This window comes from Petaurus breviceps, unplaced genomic scaffold (genome assembly GCF_028583685.1).
Source record: "Petaurus breviceps papuanus isolate PSGF00001 unplaced genomic scaffold, PetGlider_PUasm1.0 188, whole genome shotgun sequence".
NCBI lineage: Eukaryota > Metazoa > Chordata > Mammalia > Diprotodontia > Petauridae > Petaurus > Petaurus breviceps.
The window spans coordinates 106,264-127,408 of NW_027185804.1; the positions used below are offsets into that span (position 1 = coordinate 106,264).

Below are 21,145 nucleotides of genomic sequence, written 5' to 3' on the forward strand. Positions count from 1 at the left end.
AGGGGTTGTTCTATCTGTGCTGGGAATGCCTACATCAAGGCATTAAAGGATACAGAGATAGATGGTTATTTGGAAATCTAGTTCAAATTTCTGTATTGATCCGATTTGACCTTGGAAACTCAGCTCACTTCCTCACCATGATGAAGTGTCCAATTAGAACATAAGTAGAGATTTGTTTTAGCTGGTAACCTTTAATGATTCTGTCTACTATGTAACACGATGCATCATATGACCTGTTTAGAATATTAATGTATTTAACTGAATGGAATTTTTTAAATAATGTAGGCTACAATAACAAGGGTTGAATCCAAAAAGTGTCGTGTTAAAATTATGTGAAAATACAAACATTTGAAGATTTCTTACTTTTAACAGAGTGATTAAAAATAAGACTCCCTTGAGTAATTCTCAGTGCTGAAAAAAGATTGCTGCTTAAAGAAAATAGGATTCCACCAGACAACAGGGAGTCAAGTTAACTGAAATGTTCATCCATTTCAACTATTAATTTAGCTTGTACCTAAAAAAATCTAGTGAAAAATTAAGTTTTGACAACTAAAATTATTCTTAATTCTCCACCAATCAGGAGGCATTTTAAGTATCAATGACCGGACTGGGTAAGAGAGCTTCAAAGGTCTTTCCACTGAGATTTCTCTGATTTTTGTGAACCAAGCCAGTGCTTAAACTAAATCAAGTCTGGGATTGCACTTAGTATTCTAATAAGAGATTGCCCTAAAATTAACAAATTATGAATAGACATTTTATCAATCAAATAACAGTTTTTCTTGACCTCAGTTTAGGGGCTTACCTTGAATGGAATCCAATTTAGCTTTAATTAGCATTCTTAATCTTGCCACTTCCTGTCTCTTTAGTTCATCAAGTCTTGTCCTGACATGATGACTTACTAAATCAAGTTCTTTGCTTAGTTTTCCACTCTGTTAACAAGATAAAAGAAATTAAATTATAGTAGGCTCAGCTCAAATAACAATAAAAGTCAGAGCATCATACCAAACTATATAAATAATTCTAACAACTTTGATATTCTTTTTATTTCCTTTTTTCTTGTGTTTTTTTAATTAAATTTTATGTTTATTTTTAGTTTACATCATTCATTTACAGATTCTGAGTTGTAAATTTTGTCCCCTTCTTTCCCCTACCCACCACCCCAAAACAGTGATCCCACTGCATACCCACTCCCCCAATCAGCTCTCTCCTATATCCTTCCCAATCCCCCCTCGGACTTTCCAGGAGGGCAAGATATATCTCTATACCCCAGTGCCTATATATCTTATTTCCCAGTTAAACATAAAATAATAATTATTATTATTATTGTATATACATTTTAAACATTTTATTTTAAAACTTTGAATTTCAGATTCTTTCCCTTCCTCCCTCATCACCCACCCTTACTGGGAAGATAGGCAGTTCAATATAGATTGTACATGTGTAGCCACACAAAACATTTCCATAGTGGATATATTGTGAAAGACTGACTATATTTCTCTCCATCCTATCCCACCCCCCCCCCCCCCCCATTTGTTCTATTCTCTACTTTGACCCTATTCCTTTTCAAAAGTGTGGGCTTCTAACTTCCCTCCCCCCAAAACTTCCCTCCCCTCCATCATCCCCCCTTTCATCCCCTTCCCCCCTACTCTCCTGTAGGGTGAGATACCCTGTTTAGTGTGTATGTCATTCCTTCCCTAAGCCAAATTCAATAAGAGTAAGGTTGTCCCATTCCCTTTTGCCTTCCTGTTCTTCCCCTCCATTGTAAGTTTTCCCTTACATCTTCTATATGAGATAATTTACCCCATTCTGTCTCTCCCCATCTCCTCTTATTACATTCCTCTCTCACATCTCAATTCACCTTTTAAGTATCACCCCTTCCTATTCAATTGGTCCTATGCCCTCTGTCTATGTATACCTGTACACATATTTACACACCTTCACATATGTATTCATATGACCATATGTAGCAGCAAGCACCCCAGCATCCCCAGGGTGGCTGCCAACACAGGTTCTTAGATCTGCTTTTCTAAAAAGAAAGCAACTCAAAATGGGTTAACAATCTTGCTTTAATCAATCAAACATATAGTCACAGCTAGTTCAGGGGGAAAAGTCAGCACCTGGAAATTCAGAATATACAGAGAGGTTACAAAGCAGAAGTTACAAGACAGAGAAACAAACAGATCAAGCAGACAGGTCTCCAACTGTCCAACCATTACATTCATACCTAGTCAGTTACCAGAGAGGGAATCATCAACATCTGGGTTTTCAAAGCCAGGAGTCTCTCAACGGCTGCCCAGAGTCTTGTGCAGACAAATCACACTACACTTCTCAAAGTAAGCCCCAAAACAAAGCCTCACATCAGGGATTATATAGCCTTCTCCTGGCTCAGAGAATGTAACAACCTTCATGATTCACTCCCTAATCACAAAGTATCTCCTGAAAAACAAGCCTCCCACCACAGGCTCCAGGTGCACTTAAGCCTATCAAATGGCCTAGGGGCAGGCAGGGAAAATCTTTTAAATTTACATTCTCTTTACATTTCCATTACAACATATACCCTCTTACATAGACATATATATGTATGTATACATATATATATATATGTGTGTGTATATATATAAATTTATATTCCCTTCAACTATCCTCATACTGAGAAAAGTTTCTTAAGTTACAATTATTGTTTTTCCATGTAGGAATGTTAAAAGTTCAACTTTGGTAAGTTCCTTATGATTTCTTTTCCCTGTTTACCTTCTCATGCTTCTCTTGCTTCTTGTATCTCAATGTCAAATTTTCTATTCAACTCTGGTTTTTTTCATCAAGAATGCTTGAAAGTAATCTATTTCATTGAATGACCTTATTTTCCCCTGAAACATGATACTCAGTTTTGCTGGGTAGGTGATTCTTGGTTTTAATCTCAGCTCCTTTGCCCTCCGGAATATCATATTCCAAGCCTTTTGATCCCTGAGTGTAGAAGCTGCCAGGTCCTGTGTTATCCTGATTGTGTTTCCACAATATTCAAATTGTTTCTTCTTGGCTGCTTGTAATATTTTCTCCTTGATCTGGGAACTCTGGAACCTGGCTATGAATTCCTAGGAGTTTTCTTTTTGGGATCTTTTTCAGGAGGTGATTGGTGGATTCTTTCAACTTCTATTTTGCCCTCTGGTTCTAAAACATCAAGGCAATTTTCCTTGAGAATTTCTTGAAGGTTCTTTTTTTGATCATGACTTTCATGTAGTCCAATAATTTTTAAATTATTTCTCCTGGATCTATTTTCCAGGTAAGTGGTTTTTCCAATGACGTATTTCACATTGCCTTCTATTTTTTCATTTGTTTGGATCTGTTTAATAGTATCTTGATTTCTCATAAAGTCACTAGCTTCTCTTTGCTCCATTCTAAATATGAGGGAATGATTCTCCTCAGTGAGCTTTTGAGATTCTTTTCCCATCTGGCAAATTTGGCTTTTTAAGGCATTCTTCTCCTCATCGCCTTTTTGAGCCTCTTTTGCCATTTAAGTTAGTCTAATTTTTAAGGTGTTATTTTCTTCAGTCAGGTTGTTGATTCTCTTTTCATGATTTTCTTGCATCATTCTCATTTCTCTTCCCAATTTTTCCTCCACTTCTCTTATTTGGTTTTCAAAATCCTTATTCTTAAGCTCCTCTATGGCCTGTAACCAGCTCATATTTTTCTTGGAAGCTTCTTCTGACTTTGTTGTCTATCTCCTGTTCCATGCTTTTTTTTTTTTCCCCAAAAAAGGAATCCAAAGTCAGATTGCTGTGCTTGCTTTGCTTCCTTTTCTTGCTCACGTTGCCACTCAATTACTTGACTTTTGAGCTTTTTGCCACAGTAGAACTCTGCTTCCAGAGAGGAGAGCTTTGTCCCAAATCACTGGGCTTTTCAAAGCTGCTGGACCTATTAGTTGGCTGCCCTCTCTGAAGCCTCCACATGCTCTGGTTCACTGGTCACACACCCCAGGACCTCCACCCTAGATAGCAATCCAGATCCAAGCAGGTTAAAACAAGAGTGATTACCCCTCAGAATGGTTGCTTGGTTCCCCTACAATCTGCAGGCCAGGAGCTTTCAAGCAGCCATGTGGCTGTGGCTGCCACACCTCATCCGCTTCTCCCTCCGAGGGCAGAGGACAAACAGCGCTTCCAGACTCCCTATTCCCACAGACTCCACAGTGACCTCTCACTTTATCTTTGGCATCTATAATTCTGGAAACTGCCACAGCTGCTGGTAATCTGCTCTCCCAAAGACCCTCCATCGGCTGGTCAGGCCACCCTGAGGCTAAAACCACGGGCTCACACAGGGCTGGGCTCTGCTCCCAGGCCTGCGATCAACCCTTCCTGTTTGCCTGTGGCTGGCTTCAGGGGGAGGTTTGTTTCTCTCTGTCACTTTGTGGGTTCTGCAGCTCTAAAGCTTGTTCAGAGTTATTTTTTATAGGGATTGGAGATGGTTATGGGGGGAGCGCAGGGAGTTTTCCTGCTTCTACGCCACCATCCTGGCTCCGCCCGAAACTTTGATATTCTTAACAATGATAACACCTGAAAATATTACCTTCAGATTATATTAATTTAGTAAAAAAAAAATCAGATAAAGAATTCTGAATAGGCAAAAATTAAGTTAGAAAGGAGAGATAAGGATATGGCTTGGCTCCTCAAAGCATTAGTACTTTGAAGTGTTATTTTAAGTAAATAACTTCAAATTTCAAATAAATTTTTATTTTTGTTTTCTTTGAGTGTTATTTCTTTTTTTTTTTTTTGCTTTTTTTGGAGGGCAATTGGGGTTAAGTGACTTGCCCAAGGTTACACGGCTAGTTTTTGTGTTAAGTGTCTGAGGCTGAATTTGAACTCAGGTCCTCCTGACTCCAGGACTGGTGCTCTATTCACTGTGCCACCTAGCCACCCCACATGTTATTATTTCTTAAACACATAAGATACATGCTCCATAATCATTTCAATAGAGCTAACCATGTTTTCTCTCTTTTGTCCATGCTCCCATAACCACAATTTTCATCTCCAGCATAAAATTACTAAGTACAAAAAAAAAATTGAATGAAGGCACCTGATTGATTTTGCAAACAATGATGAAACTACACTAGCATCATTTCATTTTGTGTTGATCTGAAACACCTTTAACAAATGTTCACTAAACAAAAAGGAAAGGGCTGATTTATACATCTAAGAATAAGACACATTACCAGAAATTTTTGCCTCTTTGCTGCCCCTTTATTTTATCTCAAAAATTTTGTTTTCAAAGAATTTTATCAGATCAAATTAAAAGTTTTCTAATGTTTTTCCCTACCATTTAATTTCATTTTAATCTTTATCAGGTAAAAAAAAATAATGCTAAAAAAATTCTTCAGGGTGGCTAGGTAGTACAGTGACTAGAGCACCGCCCGGGAGTCAGGAAGACCTGTATTCAAATCTGACCTCAGACACTTAACACTTACTAGCCATGTGACTTTGGGCAAATCATTTAACCCCAAATGCCCCTCCAAAAAGCAACAAAAAAAAATTCTTCAAGGAGTATCAAAGACCAAGTTGTCTGCTCTGCCAGTTAACTATTATTGGGGGAAGAAAAGAGAATCAGAAGACATGTGATCTGTAGTTAAATAACTTAGGATCTTGATATAAGATAAATAGGGTGAGATGGAATTGATCTAGTAAGATTTCCCAAAACAGGTACATTTTAAGTTAAGTCTTGAAAGAAGGGATAGATGTGACTGAACTGATAAAGAGAAGATGAATTTCTGATGAGGCATGCTGTGTGTGGGCAAAAATCTATATAACATAATTGAGAGATTAGTTTGGCTCAAAGGCAGGAGCCCATCCTGAACAAAAGATGAGTTCCAAACATTTTAGAGGCCTGATTCAGCTAATGGTGGGACAAGTACCAGGCTGAGTTTAGACTTGATATAATAATCACCTGAGTATAGGAAATCCAATTTTGTCCACAGCTTAACTATAAATAAATATATTTGATTCCCACTCCCAGAATGAGGGCAGGTAAGAAAGTATAATGCTTTATGTAATGGTTGTAAAAACTTAATTTGTTAACAGGATTTGAAGCACCCAAAGGCAAATAGATATTTTCTTTTGGCTACATCTGGGATCCTCTGATAGACTGTGCATTTCTGGAAGGCAAAAACTCTATTTGTGCTTCTTTACATTTCCCACACAACACCTAGGACAAGGTCATGCTCACAGTAGGCATTCAACAAATATTTATTAAATACCATTACATAAAAATAATATTTTCCAGAATTGCTCTAACAGAAAAAACCAAGATAACTAAAACCAATTTAAAATTTAAAGTTATCATAGAGATGGCATAAATTTCCTTGCCTAATGAGTAGAAGTGAATTATAAATCTGGTATAAAGTAATTGTTTCTCCAAAGCATTTTCCTATTTCCTGTTATTATTTCCAGTCTTTATTCTTCTCTAGGCTGCACTTCTCACCCTCTCAAATTTTTCTGCCATGACACAGTAGTCTTTACACCACTCTGACCCTGACCTTCTTACACTAGAAGTAGGCTAGGCAACCTGTATCGCTTTCCTTTGATTGGTTAGTTCATCCCAACACCTCCATTTTAGCAAAGTCCCCAAACCAGTCATGTCTTCATTCCTCTTTGGACTGCACTCATGCCTCCTTATCCCCAACTCCTCGGCTCCCTTTTATGTACTGTCTTCCTCCATCTGACTGTAAGACCCTTAATATCAGAGATTATCTTTCTGCTTGTATTTATATCCCTGGAACTCAGCACAGTGCTTGGCTCAGAGTATGTGCTGAACAAATGCCTGTTAAGTTGACTACCGTAGATTTTCATATATTAGGATCACATAAAACAGATTCTTCCTACAAATGAAACAGATCTGGTCAACAACTTCCTAAACGTTGGTAAACTTTATCCATTGTAACTTGTTAATCATCTGTGATGATTTATTTTACTGAGAAAAATGTTGACATTAAAAATAAATTCTGTTCCACAAACAGTTAAGCTTACCTTGATATCCTCTATGTCTGCATTCTGGAGCTTTTCTCTGAAATGTTTGTCTGTTTCCAAGACATCAATCACTTGCCTGAGATACTCATCATAATATAATCCAGTATCCTTCAAATTAACAAACAATATTGGTTCTTTCAAAACTTTTTCCTTCAAGTATCAAAGTTTTAAAATAGCAATTTAAAACTCTTCTCTCCAAAGAGCTTCGTCATACTTTTAAAAGCTATTAAAGTTGTATTATAATTACCAAATTACAAAGCAGAATGGAATATGCTCTCTCATTATAACTACTAAATTTCTGGAAATTCCAGAATATTACATAGTATACTGACATAGTCATGAGAGTAAAATGACCATACCATTATAGATATAGCGCTGGTACATCCAAGGTCATCTAGTCCAACCTGCTCATTTTAAAAATGAGGAAACTGAGGCTCAGGAATTTTAAAAGACTTACCCAAGGCAGTAAGTATGAGAGCCAGAATTAGAACCCAAGTCCTCTTAACATCAAAGGTAATACCCTTTCCACTGCACAGAAACAGTTGCCCATGCTACTTGTCCATGCCATGCTAGAAGACTAAAATGATTTAGACTTACAAGCCCACAATCCAATGAAAGTATTACATTTCAAGCACTATTTTTCCTTCTTCATACCAAGGCAGAGAAACCCTAATATTATCTGTGATAAGGTAAGAAATCTGATGTTTGTCTCTTTAGAATAGCTCCAACTACAGATGGTATCTCTAAGTCATGTTTGCTTTCCTTTACCAGTCCATATATACCAACTTTTAAGATTAATTTTTTTAATCTTCCCCTAAATTTAGGGCCAGTTTATTTCTTAAATTCACTGAAGTTCAGGACCAGCTACAGTTCCTGAATCACAGAAGTTCCATCAGCCTGCTGTTTATGCAGCTGCAAAAGAAGCTAACACAGCTGCTAAGAGGATAATGAGCAACAGGGAGAGACAATTTCTTGCCATCAGCAAGCTGCTAAAGCAGCAGGCTCACTGGAAGGCTCTGCTGCCCTTTGGCAAGAGTAACTAAGTACAGCAGAAGATTAGGGCCAACCTACAAAGAAAGAAAGTAAATGTCAGGTTGCTGTTGCCCTATGTACCCAATGGACTTAATCTCCATGTTATACAGAGAAAATAATGAAGATGTGACCAATGAGACATACTTGCTACCATCTCCCCATCCACTGTCATCATTTCACTTACCTAAACAACAGGAACCCTGGAACAATCACTACGCTACTTATTCTCAATAAAACTGAAAAAATAATATTAAATATTTGTTAAGCATTCTTATATTCAAGGGTGTGCTCTTAACCCAAAGCCAGAGAGAACAGAGAAGAGTTTTTCAGGGTTTGCTCAGGGCCGATCACTAAATTCAAAACATGATATTTAATAAATTGAAGATATTAGTAATGAATGCAATGGCTTCAATTTTTTCAGGATTAACTATGTTTGAATTGTAATAGAATTCATTTCACTTACAGGAGTTTCTATTTTTTCTCCTTCCACATTAGGAATATCTTTTACTTTTGTCTTGTCTATGTCTATAGGCACAGCTTCTAAACCAGTTAGGAGACATGTAACTAAAAGAAAATAACACTGTAGTTGTATGGTTCTCCACCACATCTGAAATAAAAGAATAAATTATGATAACATTACATTATTTCTCATAATATTCCAATGCATATATTGTAAGATCTTTAAATTGCATTAATAATATCTATAATTGAACTTGAATGAAATTTTTTAATTGGCACAGAGAATTTTTTAAAAATTTCATTAGTCATTTGTTTTTACATAATTTTTATTTCTAGATTTATCCTTCTTTCCACTTCTACACTGAGCCATCCTCTGTAACAAAAAGAAAAAAATTCAACAAAACTAACCAACATATCAAAAAAGTTCAACATTATATATAATATTTAACATCCACAGGACCTTACCCTCTATAGAGTTTTTCTTCTTCTCTAAGGCCCTTAGTCATTATAATTAGAAAATATTCCGTTTTTAAAATAATTATTCTTCACATTTACACTGTGGTAGCTAACATGTATTGTTTTCCTATTTCTGTTTATTTTAGTCTGCATCAATTCACATGTCTTTACATGCTTCTTTGAATTTTTCATATTCATCATTTCCTACTCCATTGCATTCATACCACAATTTCTTTGTCCACTGCCCAATAAGTGGGTTTCCAGTTCTTTGCTACAGTAAAAACTGCCACTTATAGGATCTCTCTTTGATCTCCTTGAGCTAAATATAAGCAAAGAAAATTTAAATGTGGTAAATCAATATTTTTTTAAACCATGGGAGTGAGGGTTTCCAAATAAAGATACCTATAGCAAAAAATTGTTCGAATCACAAGCTTACATAGCTTTCCCCTGCCTCACACACGTAACTGGTTCTTGGGGGGAAAAATACCTTGATAAGCCAATTCTCTTTAGTTGAAATTATGATTACCATTACTTTCAAAGGGTCAAATTTTTATGTGTTTGAGCCCTTAAATTAATACCCATTTTTTTGCAACAACAAAGCACATTCCATTAAAATGGAGAGGGACATTAATAGTTACTATTATTTATCATAACACAGTCTAACAAGGTTGGGCCAAAAAATAACTATGGTATATTATATTTTCATTTACATTTTAATCTAGTTTACTCCAGAGTCTTGCAGGGAGTTCGACACCTCTGGTGTATACACCAAATCTACAAATCCTCTACCTGCTACTAATTCCTCTCATTGGGTTTAACAACAATCAAGGGGTATTCTGAAACTATAAAATAAATTCACACACAGAGAAACTCTCATTATTTAGCTCCAAGCCCCCAATATGATTTATAAAAATCCTTTTTCCCATAAGCTTTACCTCACCTCATTCTCAAACCTCAATTTTGTTAGCTTTGAAAAACATCAATGTTACTTGTTAGATAACTTGTTAACAGTAACAAATGATGGGAGGGGGGCAGAAAGATAAATGCTACAATGTGTCTGTCATGAACTGATCATAGCCATAGCACCTCTCTCTCTGCTGACTCAAGAATAACACTAGAACCATAGTCCAAAAATTCAGTTCTCATGGGACTCTCACAAAGATGACAGTTAGCTATTGTAGTTTCTCACAGATTCTTTCTCTATGACAGTTAACTCTCCAAATCTCCACAGAAATGAAGTTCTCCCAGTCCTCCCTCACAGTTTCTCTTACAAAATGGAAGTTAACTATCACCATGATTCTATCAAAAACAAGAAACAAAGAAAAAAAAGAGGTTGTAAGTGAAGAGCTGGCCAAGAAGGTAGTATTTGATGATAGGATTTGGATTCTACATAAGTTTACCATAAAGGACTTTAAAGTAAAAAGTAAGGGGGAGGCAGGTGGAAAGAAAAACTACGAATGTATAATGCCCAAGTTAGATACCATACAGAGTAGCCTCAAAGATGGAAGAAAAACAGCTGGGATATCCACAAATTGAGAGAAACAAAATCCAAGAAAGAAGTCAGTATTAAAACCCACAGGATCATGTATCTATACACAAATTCTGGCAACAACAAAAAGTAACTAACTTGAGTTAAATTTGATCATGTATGTTTCACTAAGACTTGGTAGAATGAAACCTAGGCTTAGACTATAGATTTGGATAGACATAACCCTATTCAAAAGAAACTGAATGGATAAAATGGGGGTCAGGGTAACATTATATGTTAAAAAGGTATACTCATGTGAAGAAATCCAGGAACCAAAGAGGGGAAGTAAGACAGAGAGTATTTGTATGAATGCCAAAGGAGAAAAAAACAAGTGATTTTTAATAGACATTATAGGTCATCTATAATGAAGAGTTTGTAAAACATTGTAAAACAGATTACAAGTCTGGCACAGAGCCATGATTTAGAAGTGATGAGGAACTTCAATTAGACAGCCTCTATACTGACATCTGTAGTTAGCTCTCTCTGCCCAAAAAAGCAAAGCAGTTAATAGCTACTTGATTTGCCTTAGTTATGATTCCATCCTTCAAAACATGGAGAAACCAACAAGGGGAGATGCTGTTCTGGATCTGCTTCTCACTAACAGGAAGTTAGTGGTTGCTAAGACAGAAATAATGAGAACCTTGGGGCAAAATGACTACTCTATCTTAGTTTATGATAGAAGAGTAGAATCTAGGCAATGTATGACATACACCCTAGATTTCAAAGGGTTCAGAGGAAAGTTAGGTAGAATTTCATGCAGTAAAATACTTCAGAGGAAGTTGCCCTTGGAAAGGATGAAAATGCTCAAGAATGAAATTCTGAAGACACAAAGGGAAACAATTCTAACGAGGAGAAAAAATGCAATTTGTTCAAAAAGAAATGTGAATGCAAAGAAAATTTGACAACTAACTTAGATTAGGTTTTAAAAAAGAAACATACAGAAGATGAAAGCAAGGTCAGGCAACAAAAAAGAATATAAAAACCTGATAGTCTTGTAAAAAAAAAATAGCATCAAGAATGATAAAACTCAGAATGAGCTAAGGCTGGAGAGAGACTAAGCTAAAGACAACAAAAAGGGCTGAATTGGGGTTTTTCTTTTTTAGCTATATTGGGGGGGGGAAGGAGTCTTAAGAGAGGAATGGGACCTTTGCTTGGGGTAGAAAGAATGACAATGGGTTAAAAAAAAAAAAGCCCTGGCTGACAGGGAGTTGATACCTAAGTTAAACTAGGAGAATATAAGGGCACAGTAACCACTATTGATAAATTAGAGACTCCTAGCCCAGATGAACAATATACTCATGTCCTAGAAGAATCAGCATATATAATTATGAACCAGTGTCAGTATTGTCCAAAAGATTATGGAAAACTAGAAAGGTCCCACAAGACTACAGACGGACAAATCTTCTTCAGATTTTCAAAAAAGAGAACAGAGTGTAAAATATAATCCATAAACTTCAATTCCCTGGGGAAATTTTAGAACAGATCCTTAAAGATATGACTTAGAACATCTAGAAATGAAGTGGTGATTAAAAAGATACAGCATGGCTTCATCAAAAACAGATCACAGATTAGCCTCACTTTTCTTTTTCTTTGACAAAAAATACTAAACTGGTAAATGAGAAGAATGCTATGGATTATGGATATAGCTTTAGCTAGATTTTAGCTAAGTTCCTGATAAAGTATCTCATGTTATTCTTGTGAAGAAGGTGGAAAAATACAGATCAAGTCAGGCATTCTTAACCTTTTTTTTAAATTAACTTATTTACTTTTAGTTTATAACATTCAGTTCATTCTTAACCTTTTTTATGTCTCGGACCTTCAGCAGTCTGGTGGAGTTTATGAACCTCTTCTCAGAAATTGTTTTTAAATGCATAAAATAAAATGCATGAGATTAAATTGAGCAAATCAATGAAATAAAGGTGTAATTTTTCCCCATGCAAGATCACAGATCCCATGAACTCTATCCATGGACCCCTAAAAGGTGTTAAGAATTTCTGGATTAGATACTAATTCAATCAGATGGATTCAGAAATAGTTGGATGGTCAGACTCAAAGAGTAATCAACTGGTTAATGACAAGAGGGCTCCAGGAAAATTTCTCAAATATCTGTGCTTGGCCCTAGACTAGGGGTGGGGAACCTGAGGCTTTGATGCCACATGTGGCCTTCTAGGTCCCTGGTTACAGCCTTTTGAGTGAGTTCAAGTTTTACAGAATAAATCCTTTTATTGAGGGGATTTGTGCTATGAAGTTTGGATTCAGTCAAAGGGCTGCACTTGAGGACCTAGAAGGTCACATGTGGCCTTGAGGCCATGCCCTAAACTGTTTAACACTTTTATCAGTGACTTGGATAGAAACATACATGATCTGCTCATCAAATTTGTAGACAGTACCCAAATAAGAAGGATAGCTAAAACATGGGATACACAATCAGGATCCAAAAAGATTATGACAAGCTGAGGCATTGCGCTGAATTGTATAATATGAAATTCAATAGGAATAAATGTAAAGTATTACATTTAAAGTCAAAACTCAACTGCAAAGTATAAGATGTGGAAGGTATTCTTAAGACAGTAGTTCTGAAAAAGACGTGGGAGTTTCAGTGAACTTCAAATTCAAAATAAGCCAGTGGTATGATGTGCTAGTCAAAAAAGGTAATAGGATCTTGGGCTGCATTTGATTGGGGATAGCTTCCAGAAACAGGGAAGTGATTGTTCCAATGTACTCTACCCTCAACACACTTCAGCTGGAGTCTTGTTCAGTTCTGGACACCAAGGACATTAATAAGCTAGAGAATATCCAGAGATGAGCAAGCAGGATGGTGAAGGGATCATGAGGATCAGTTGAAGGAAGTGGTCATGCTTAGCCTGGAGAAAAAAATAAGGGACTCAGAAGGGGACATTATAACCATCTTCAAGAGTTATCACATGGAGGGAAGGACTAGATTTGTTCCAGCTGACCTCAGGGAAAAACCAGGGGTAATAGGTAGAAAAGGCAAAAAGGTAAATTTAGACTCACAGTCAGGAAAAGATTCCTAACAATAAGAGTAAAGCTCCTCTGGAATTGCAGGAGACTGATCTTCTCCAAGAATAGATTCAGTAAATGTTGCTGTGTTACCCAATTCCCTAGTGTTCATTAGATATTTTTGCTATTGGGGTAAAAAAAAAATGAAAACAAAAATTTGCCCTTAAAATTCAGTCTGTTCTCACTTAGCCCCAATTGCCCTCCAAAAAGCAAAAAAAAAAAATTCAGTCTGTTCCTTTCTCATAATTCATGAAAGATAATTTTGATGGGTTCATAAGTTCTTTTTCAAAAGTATTATTTTTTAAGGCTGACAAAAGTAGTTATAAAATCATTGGCAATAATCACATATCTTTTCAGTACAAACCCTACCTATGGAAAAAGGGCTTCCTTTTCCTTATGTTGTAACCTTCTCCTCCTTGAAATATGTTAAAAATCAATCCCTAAGTGCTTTTAAAATTGGCTCCTGCAGCACAGGTTTCTTCTGAATATATGTATTTGGTCAGGTCCAGGAGTCTTTTTAGAGTATCCTGGCACTTCATCCACAAAGTCCAATTTGAATTCCTCTCCATAGCTTATAAGTGACCTTGGGTTTTTCAATGCTGTGCCATCAAAACACAAGCTCCAGAAGGTTCTACCAAGCTGGAAAAGTTTCAAGGACAAACAACAGGTATGTCTACTATCTAAAGACCAACCTAATTTGAGAATACAGATTAATGACTACGATGTGATCAGTCTTATTTTGGCCATCGGATCAAATGAGACCAATTAATTAAAAGGAAACAATACAACATTATGTAATCTGATCCCTAATTAGAGGAAAGATAAGGGACTTTCCAAGTTGGGTCAGGGACAGTGAACAGGTGCAATTCCCTGAATTCAGAAAAAGAGGTCTCTCTGCTCCCTTCCTGCTGTCTGGGATCAAAGGAACATGGAAACAGTAACTGATGGATCAATACAGGGCCAGTTTTCAAATAACATGAATTTTTTGAGATGTACAATTGTGTAAAAACTCCTTGCATCAGTCTTTGGATGTGACCAAGTTTCTGGTCACCAGGAAGTTCTTAGTTAAGGATCTCTTAAGCAGCAGGTAGAGGTGGTCCAGCCCCCCAGCTATGCAGGACTAGGTTCAAACAATGCAGTAAAGTTTTCTTACCATTACCACAATTGAGTAAACTTTTCTCACAAGACAAAATTTAGACTCTACCCATAATGGAATAGAAAAAGAAAGAGCTAGCTCCAGAATTGATTCACAAGATGGAGTCAGTGTGGTTCACCTAATTTCCACAATTAACCACTTGCTGTCCTGATCCCCTCAACTCCCTCAGTAGACTGTATATACAGAAATCCAGGGTTAGATAATTTAAAATCATAACAGGTTTTATTTAATGTGATTTAATGTGATTCTAGTGGTAATCTGTGCTCTAGTGTTACTGTGGAGAATAAGAGACCCAAATCTTATATTTAACGCTAATATTAATGATGATGTGCTTAACATCCATAATCTAAGGAGGGGCAAAAACCCCTTCTTATGCTGAACAGTAGGAAATAGAAGCCATCAGAACTCTAGCCTCTGATTTCCTGACAGGTATGAGGGAACATACAAGCAGATAAGATCCCAGATTAATTTTAAAAGGGAGGTGGGCAAACAGGAAAATTAAGTTCAATATATAACAACTCGATTTATGGCCAATTGTACTGTAATGTAATGTGATCAATCCTTTTATCAAGCAGATCTATAAAAGGAAAGTACTGCACAAAACTTTAAAGTGCTATAATATAATATAAAAAGTTCCTGTTACAGAGGCTTTAGGATCTCTGATCAACTCTGTTGGCAGTAGGTACTTAAGAATTACCTCCCTCCCCACTTATCAGTGTTACAATGTCTTTATATCATAACCTATCTGTATCACTTAAGCAACATGCTTTGTAAATATATAAGGTCATCAACATTTACATATCCAATATTGACAACAAAAATACAGTATGTTTAAAACCTATCAAAAAGTAGTGTACAGCTGCTATCTCACTTCTCAATGGCTTAAATTCCCATCATAGAATTTCAGATGAAATCTTAAAAGAATCTTAGATGAGAAAACTGAGGTGAAGAGAGTTTAAGTAACTTGGCCAAGTCAGAAAGCTGAATTGGCAGAGGTGAGACTACAACCTTTATCCACCTGTTTTCTAGTCCTATTCTTTTTCCACTACAACAGTCTATTTCTAAAGAAATCATTTAACAGAGGGGTCAATGAACTTGGTTTTTGTAAGAGTCAGATGCTTGGAAGAATTTTTCAATTTAAAGATAAGAAAATAGAAATATGGTGATATATCCTAAAGTCAAGACCCAAATGAGGAACTTACAGGGTTCTAAAAAACAAACTTCACAGAATACTTAGTACATCTGAACAAGGTGTGGGCAAATGAAAGTGTTAGTGGCCAGCAATCCTTCTTTCTTCCTGTTCGGCCTATCCCTTCTCTTTAACTCCCCCTCCAAGGCTAAGATAGAACAGATGCTACAGAAGTCCAAGAAACTAACAGGCTAATGTCCACTGCTGCCCACATTAATTATTCATGTCCAGTCCTCTGGTCTTGTTTTCAATAATCAAAGTCTTCTTTGGAGAAGACTCAAGGAATTTGATAGCTGTCTTCAACTAACTGAAGGAATATAGTGCTCGAGAAGGATTAGACGTGGTTCTGTTTGACCATGAAGGGCAGAAACAGGAGCAATGAAGGGAAGTTACAAAGAAGCAAATTTATACTTGACATAAGGAAAAACTTCCTAATTATTAGAACTGTCCTAAGGTAGAATAGGCTACTTCAAGAGGTGAGGGGTTCTTCCTTCTGGGAGATCTTTAAAGGAAACTGCTTTTAAAAAACGTACATTTTTGCAAATGGCCACTATGTGAATCTGTTCTGTCTGACTATTCTAATTTGTTATAAGGCGGGTTTTGGGGGGTCTTGCTATTAATGAGGGGGAAGTGAATTGAGGACTAAGAGGACCCAGAGACAGTAATGGTGAAAAAATGGAAAATAAATAAAAGGATCTATGAAATATTTTTTGAGAGACAGAAAAAAACAGAAGGTTCAGAGAGAGACACAAGCAGGATAACTTCAAAACATGCTGAATTTTATATATATATATATATATATATGTATATATTTATATATTTTTTTAAATAAAACAAGCAGAACATTGAATATTTGCAGTTTCATAAGCAATTCCCTTTTTCTGCTCTTTGTTTTGAATATTGGAGTGTGTTACTTCAAAATTAACAAAACATTTAAAACTCTTTGAGTATCTCAAAAATTGTTTCAGGCCGTAGCTAACAAATTTGCCCCATGTCTTCACTATGTCATTTCAAACACATTACCATCGACTCAACTCTTAAAGTTCTCAACATTTAGATTATCCAATGCAAGGGTTACTTATCTACAGCAAATTTAAAATCTCAACCTTAATTACCTGTGCTACCCCCCTCCCATTACTAAATGGTATATACTAAACTGATTTTAGTATTAACCTAGGTAAAACAATTATGAAAGTAAACCTATAAAGATGATTACAGTTATAGACACCCAAACACACATACACACACTCCTTTGGATTTTCCATGCCATCATTTGTACAGTTAATCAAGAGCTGACTTTACTGAAAGGAATCAAATCTAAGATTTCATCTCAGCAGGAATTACTGTGTATCTCTTGTGTACCTAGCCCTCTGGGTGGCATGGAAACAGATACTAAAGAAGCCTTAAGACTCAGTACCTGTTCTCAAAGTATTTGCCAAGTCTTCAGTAAGACAACATATACAGGTGGAGCAGTGAATAGGGCACCAGTCCTGGAGTCAGGAGGACCTGAGTTCAAACCCAAACTCAAGACAATTAACACTTACTAGTCGTGTGACCTTGGGCAAGTCGCTTAACTCCAATTGCCCTGCCTTCCCCCTCCAAAAAGAAAAAACATATATAATGTAAAGAATGCCAATTGTGTGACAGACAGTAAGTGTTATCCATAGGAAACCAGACCAATGAGAGATCAGCTTAGACAAAATAAGTCAAGCACAGAGTTACAGAGAAGTTGAGACTAGACCTGGGTCTTCAAAGCTGGGAAAAACTTGGACAGGAAAAGGAGGGGTGCCCTTTCCAGGAAAGGAAAACAACTGGAGCAAAGGCAAAGAGGCAGAAACAAACAAAATCAAGTGAATAGCTTGATTTGATCAGAGGATTTTTGTTGAAAATTGGAGTTGAATAACCAAGGATGGGACCAGATATCTAGGGGCTTTTAAAACCTGGATGAGCTGAGAGTGTGTTAACCCTAACAGTAAAGAAAATTATGAATAGATCAAAGAAACATTCAAAAGTCAAAGTGTTAACTGTTTCCTTGGCTTGGCTATCATTTTGTCCCATCAACATTTCAATATTAATATTAACTTGGAAATGTTCCTCTTGGAACCCCTAGCTCACTACCAGAAACCTTTCCAGATTCTCCAAGTTATTAGTGCTTTCTCCCTCTAAAATTATTATCTATATAGTTTATATTTACTTATCTGCAGGCCTCCAAATCTAAGCTCCAAAAGGTCAGAAGAGAGACAGAGTGAAGGAAGGAGAAAGAAGGAGGGAAAGAGGAGAGAGGGAGGGAAGGACAGAGATGGAGTGAGGAAGAGAGAGGCAGAGGTAAAGGACTAGAGAGAGAGAGAGGAGGGAGAGAGGAGAGAGGGAAGTAAGGACAGAGATAGAGTGAGGAAGAGAGAGGCAGAGGTAAAGGGAGAGAGGGAGAGAGGGAGAGAGAGAGAGACAGACAGACAGAAACAAAGAGAGAGAGAGAGACAGAAACAGAGAGAGACAGACAGAGACAGAGAGCACACAAACTAACCGTAGTGCCTGAGAGGCAGTGTGTTCAATGATCTAAACTGGGAATAGGTATGACCTGGGTTCAAGATCCCTCTCAGACACACTGACTACTGGATTCAGACAAGTCACTTAATCTCTCAGTGACCAAAGGAACTCTCTAAGATTATCATTAAGCCTAATGGCTGCTGATTCGAATGGGTAAATAGTTTCCTCACAAAGGAAATGAAATCAAAGACCAGAACAAAAAAAAAAAATTCCCAATACCTAGTAGAGTCCCTTAGCAAGCACTTAATAAACACAAAGCATGTGTTTGTTGTTTACATGGTCATAAAACAAAAAGAGTTTAACACATTCAATATTAAACCTTTCGATAAGTTCACAGTTAAATGAGTTTTCTGGAATAATGCATCAAGAGAGTAAGAAAATAAACATTTATATAGTACCTACTATGTGCCAGAGAATTTTACAAATATTGTCTCATTTGATTCTGGCAACAACCCTGGTAGGTAAATGCTATTATTCTCATTTTACAATTAAGGGAACTGAAGCAGAGGTTGTGACTTGTCCAGGGTCATACAGCTAGTAAGTAACTAAAGCTAGAGTTGAATTCAGGTTTTGCTGCCTCATTACATCTAGGGATAAATGAAGTTAAAAGAATCCATCACGGAAAGATTTTAAAATCAAGTAAATTTCAAAACAGAGTCAAATGGATGCAATCTCTAAACTATGTGATCCGAACCCAAACCATACCATACTTAATCATTAAAACCTCCAATTAAAGAGAAGGTTACAATCTCCCCCCAAAAAAAAAAAAAACGTTCAAAAAATGTTTCCTAGTTAACCTCTCCTTCGTTAGAAGTGGGAACTGTAGCTTCTTGCTTATGCTTCATCAACCACAGCCTTGCAATATGGTAAAGTGAAATGGTTCACAATTGTGCAAGACAACATTACCTAACTTTCAGGAGTTGGGTCGAAACTTTCCAAAATGTCCTGCCACATTCGATTCTAAAGCGTCTGCCCACCAGAAAACGAAACGCGTTCAATGGTTTCGATAAACATTTCGGGTATTTCTTAAGGCTAAGCTTGCCAGACCTGAGCCACGGTCTTCAGTAGGAACCCAACGAACAGGTGCAGCAAGGAAAGGCAACTTTCACCATCCCAGACACTCAGGGGATTCGACTTTTACCTGAGTCATCATTATGCAGATTTTTCTTCAACAAGACGTTCCCAAATTAGTGCGAACGTTTCCCTCTCCTTAGTTTTGGGGTGATTTAAATAATAAGGAAACAATAAGGCGACCATGTGGGCTCGGCTTTGCTCTGGGTGGGGAGGGGAGCACTGCCTTGGGTTTGCAGCATCCTTACAGCTGGGGGGCCTTGAATGCCCACCCTACCCCCACCCGGGAGAGAGGGGAGCGAGGAGTCTTCGAAGGTTACCCCTCCCCCTCCCCCGGCCTCTGGGAGGGGTCCTGCCTGGGGGGCCAGGTCCGGAGAGCCCCCTTCACCCCTTCACGCACGAGGACGAAAGGGAAGGGGACAGGATGAAAGAGGGGGGAGGAGGCGGCTTCCCTCCTCACCCACAACGCCGGGGAGCGGGACCACCCACCCCTCGCAGGCCGCTGGCCTCACCTTGCCCACAGGCTCCGCCTGGGCACCCGCTCTCGTCTGCGCGGTCACGTCGGGTCCCCCAGACCAGGACGGCAGCTCCCCGCTCGCGCTCGCGCTCGCGCCCGCGCCCGCTCCCCCGCTGCGGCGGCGCCGGCCCCTCTCTCTTGCCGTCCAGCCGCCGCCGCCGCTGCGAGCGTGCCCTCCTCCGCTGCCATGGCAATAGTCACCGCCCCCATCGGTCGCCGATTGGTCCGGGATGGCCGGCTCCGGCTCGCTGAGGGCACTGATTGGACGGGGCGGGGACGAGGCCGACGGGGCGAGAGAGCGAGAGGGAAAGAGAGCGGGCAGGCTGGGGACTGATAGGAGGGAGGCCTCCCTAAGAGGTACGTGGCGCTCTGCGAGGCGGGCGGGGCCTGGGGGAGGCCGCGCCCCTATCTCCTCCGGTGCTGGGATTGCGCCCGGGACACCTTCCCCGGCCAAGGTTCCTCCCTCCCTCTAGTTCGCACTGTACTAGCCTCGCTCCCCCTATTGGGTGGGCGGGAGTGCGCACAGTGAGGGACGCCTGCATTTCCTAGAGTGTCTGCCATGTGCGGCAGAGCCAGAACTAAGCCGGGGCTGTCGGGGCTTTGACCCCGGTGCTGACGGGCGCAGGGTGCTCTAGCCGTCTCCTTCCTCCAGGGTCCATCCTTATGACGTGGGCCACTGACCTCACCCCAAGAGACACCTTGGATGGAAATAAAGAGGAACTTAGAATGCTGCCCCACCCCCGTCCCCCACCAGCCTGGCCCCCCGCCAGGGTCACCTGACAGCCAAACCCCTCTGCCAAAGCCAGCCTTCTGCTGTGAGCCTCCACCCCCCACCCCAAGGGCTACCTTGCTGCTCTTCCTCCCTCCCCCACCAGATTGGCTGGCTACCCATCACCAAGCTACGCAGTCACCCTTCAGTGCCCCTTGATGTCCATACCTCTCTGCCAAATCCAGCCTAATGACATGAGTCACTGCCTCCCAAGGACTACCCTGAATGGGGGTGTATAATAAGAAACTCAGCTGCTTCCCTCTGGATTGTAAACTCAGCCCTAATGCTCCCCAGTCCATATTTTCTGCCTTCCTTTTCCACAATGCCCGTTGGAAACCTCTATGGTTCATAAACTCCCTTTGTCTTAGATTTCTTCCTTTCAGATTGCTTCCA

General features: G+C 38.7%; 1 protein-coding gene across 2 annotated transcripts in view; it reads right to left on the reverse strand.

The window, feature by feature from the left end:
- Positions 1-20,137, reverse strand: part of NUCB2 (nucleobindin 2) — a 52,371-nt gene extending 32,234 nt beyond the window's left edge. For both annotated transcript variants that reach the window (XM_069091098.1, XM_069091097.1), the window contains exons 1-4: positions 19,979-20,137; positions 8,503-8,646; positions 7,008-7,115; positions 803-929 (exon numbers count right to left, since the gene is read on the reverse strand). In XM_069091098.1, coding sequence (XP_068947199.1) covers positions 803-929; positions 7,008-7,115; positions 8,503-8,646 — 379 coding nt within the window. In that variant the 5' untranslated portion in view covers positions 19,979-20,137. The remainder of the gene's footprint in view (positions 1-802; positions 930-7,007; positions 7,116-8,502; positions 8,647-19,978) is intronic.
- Positions 20,138-21,145: the final 1,008 nt, after the last annotated feature.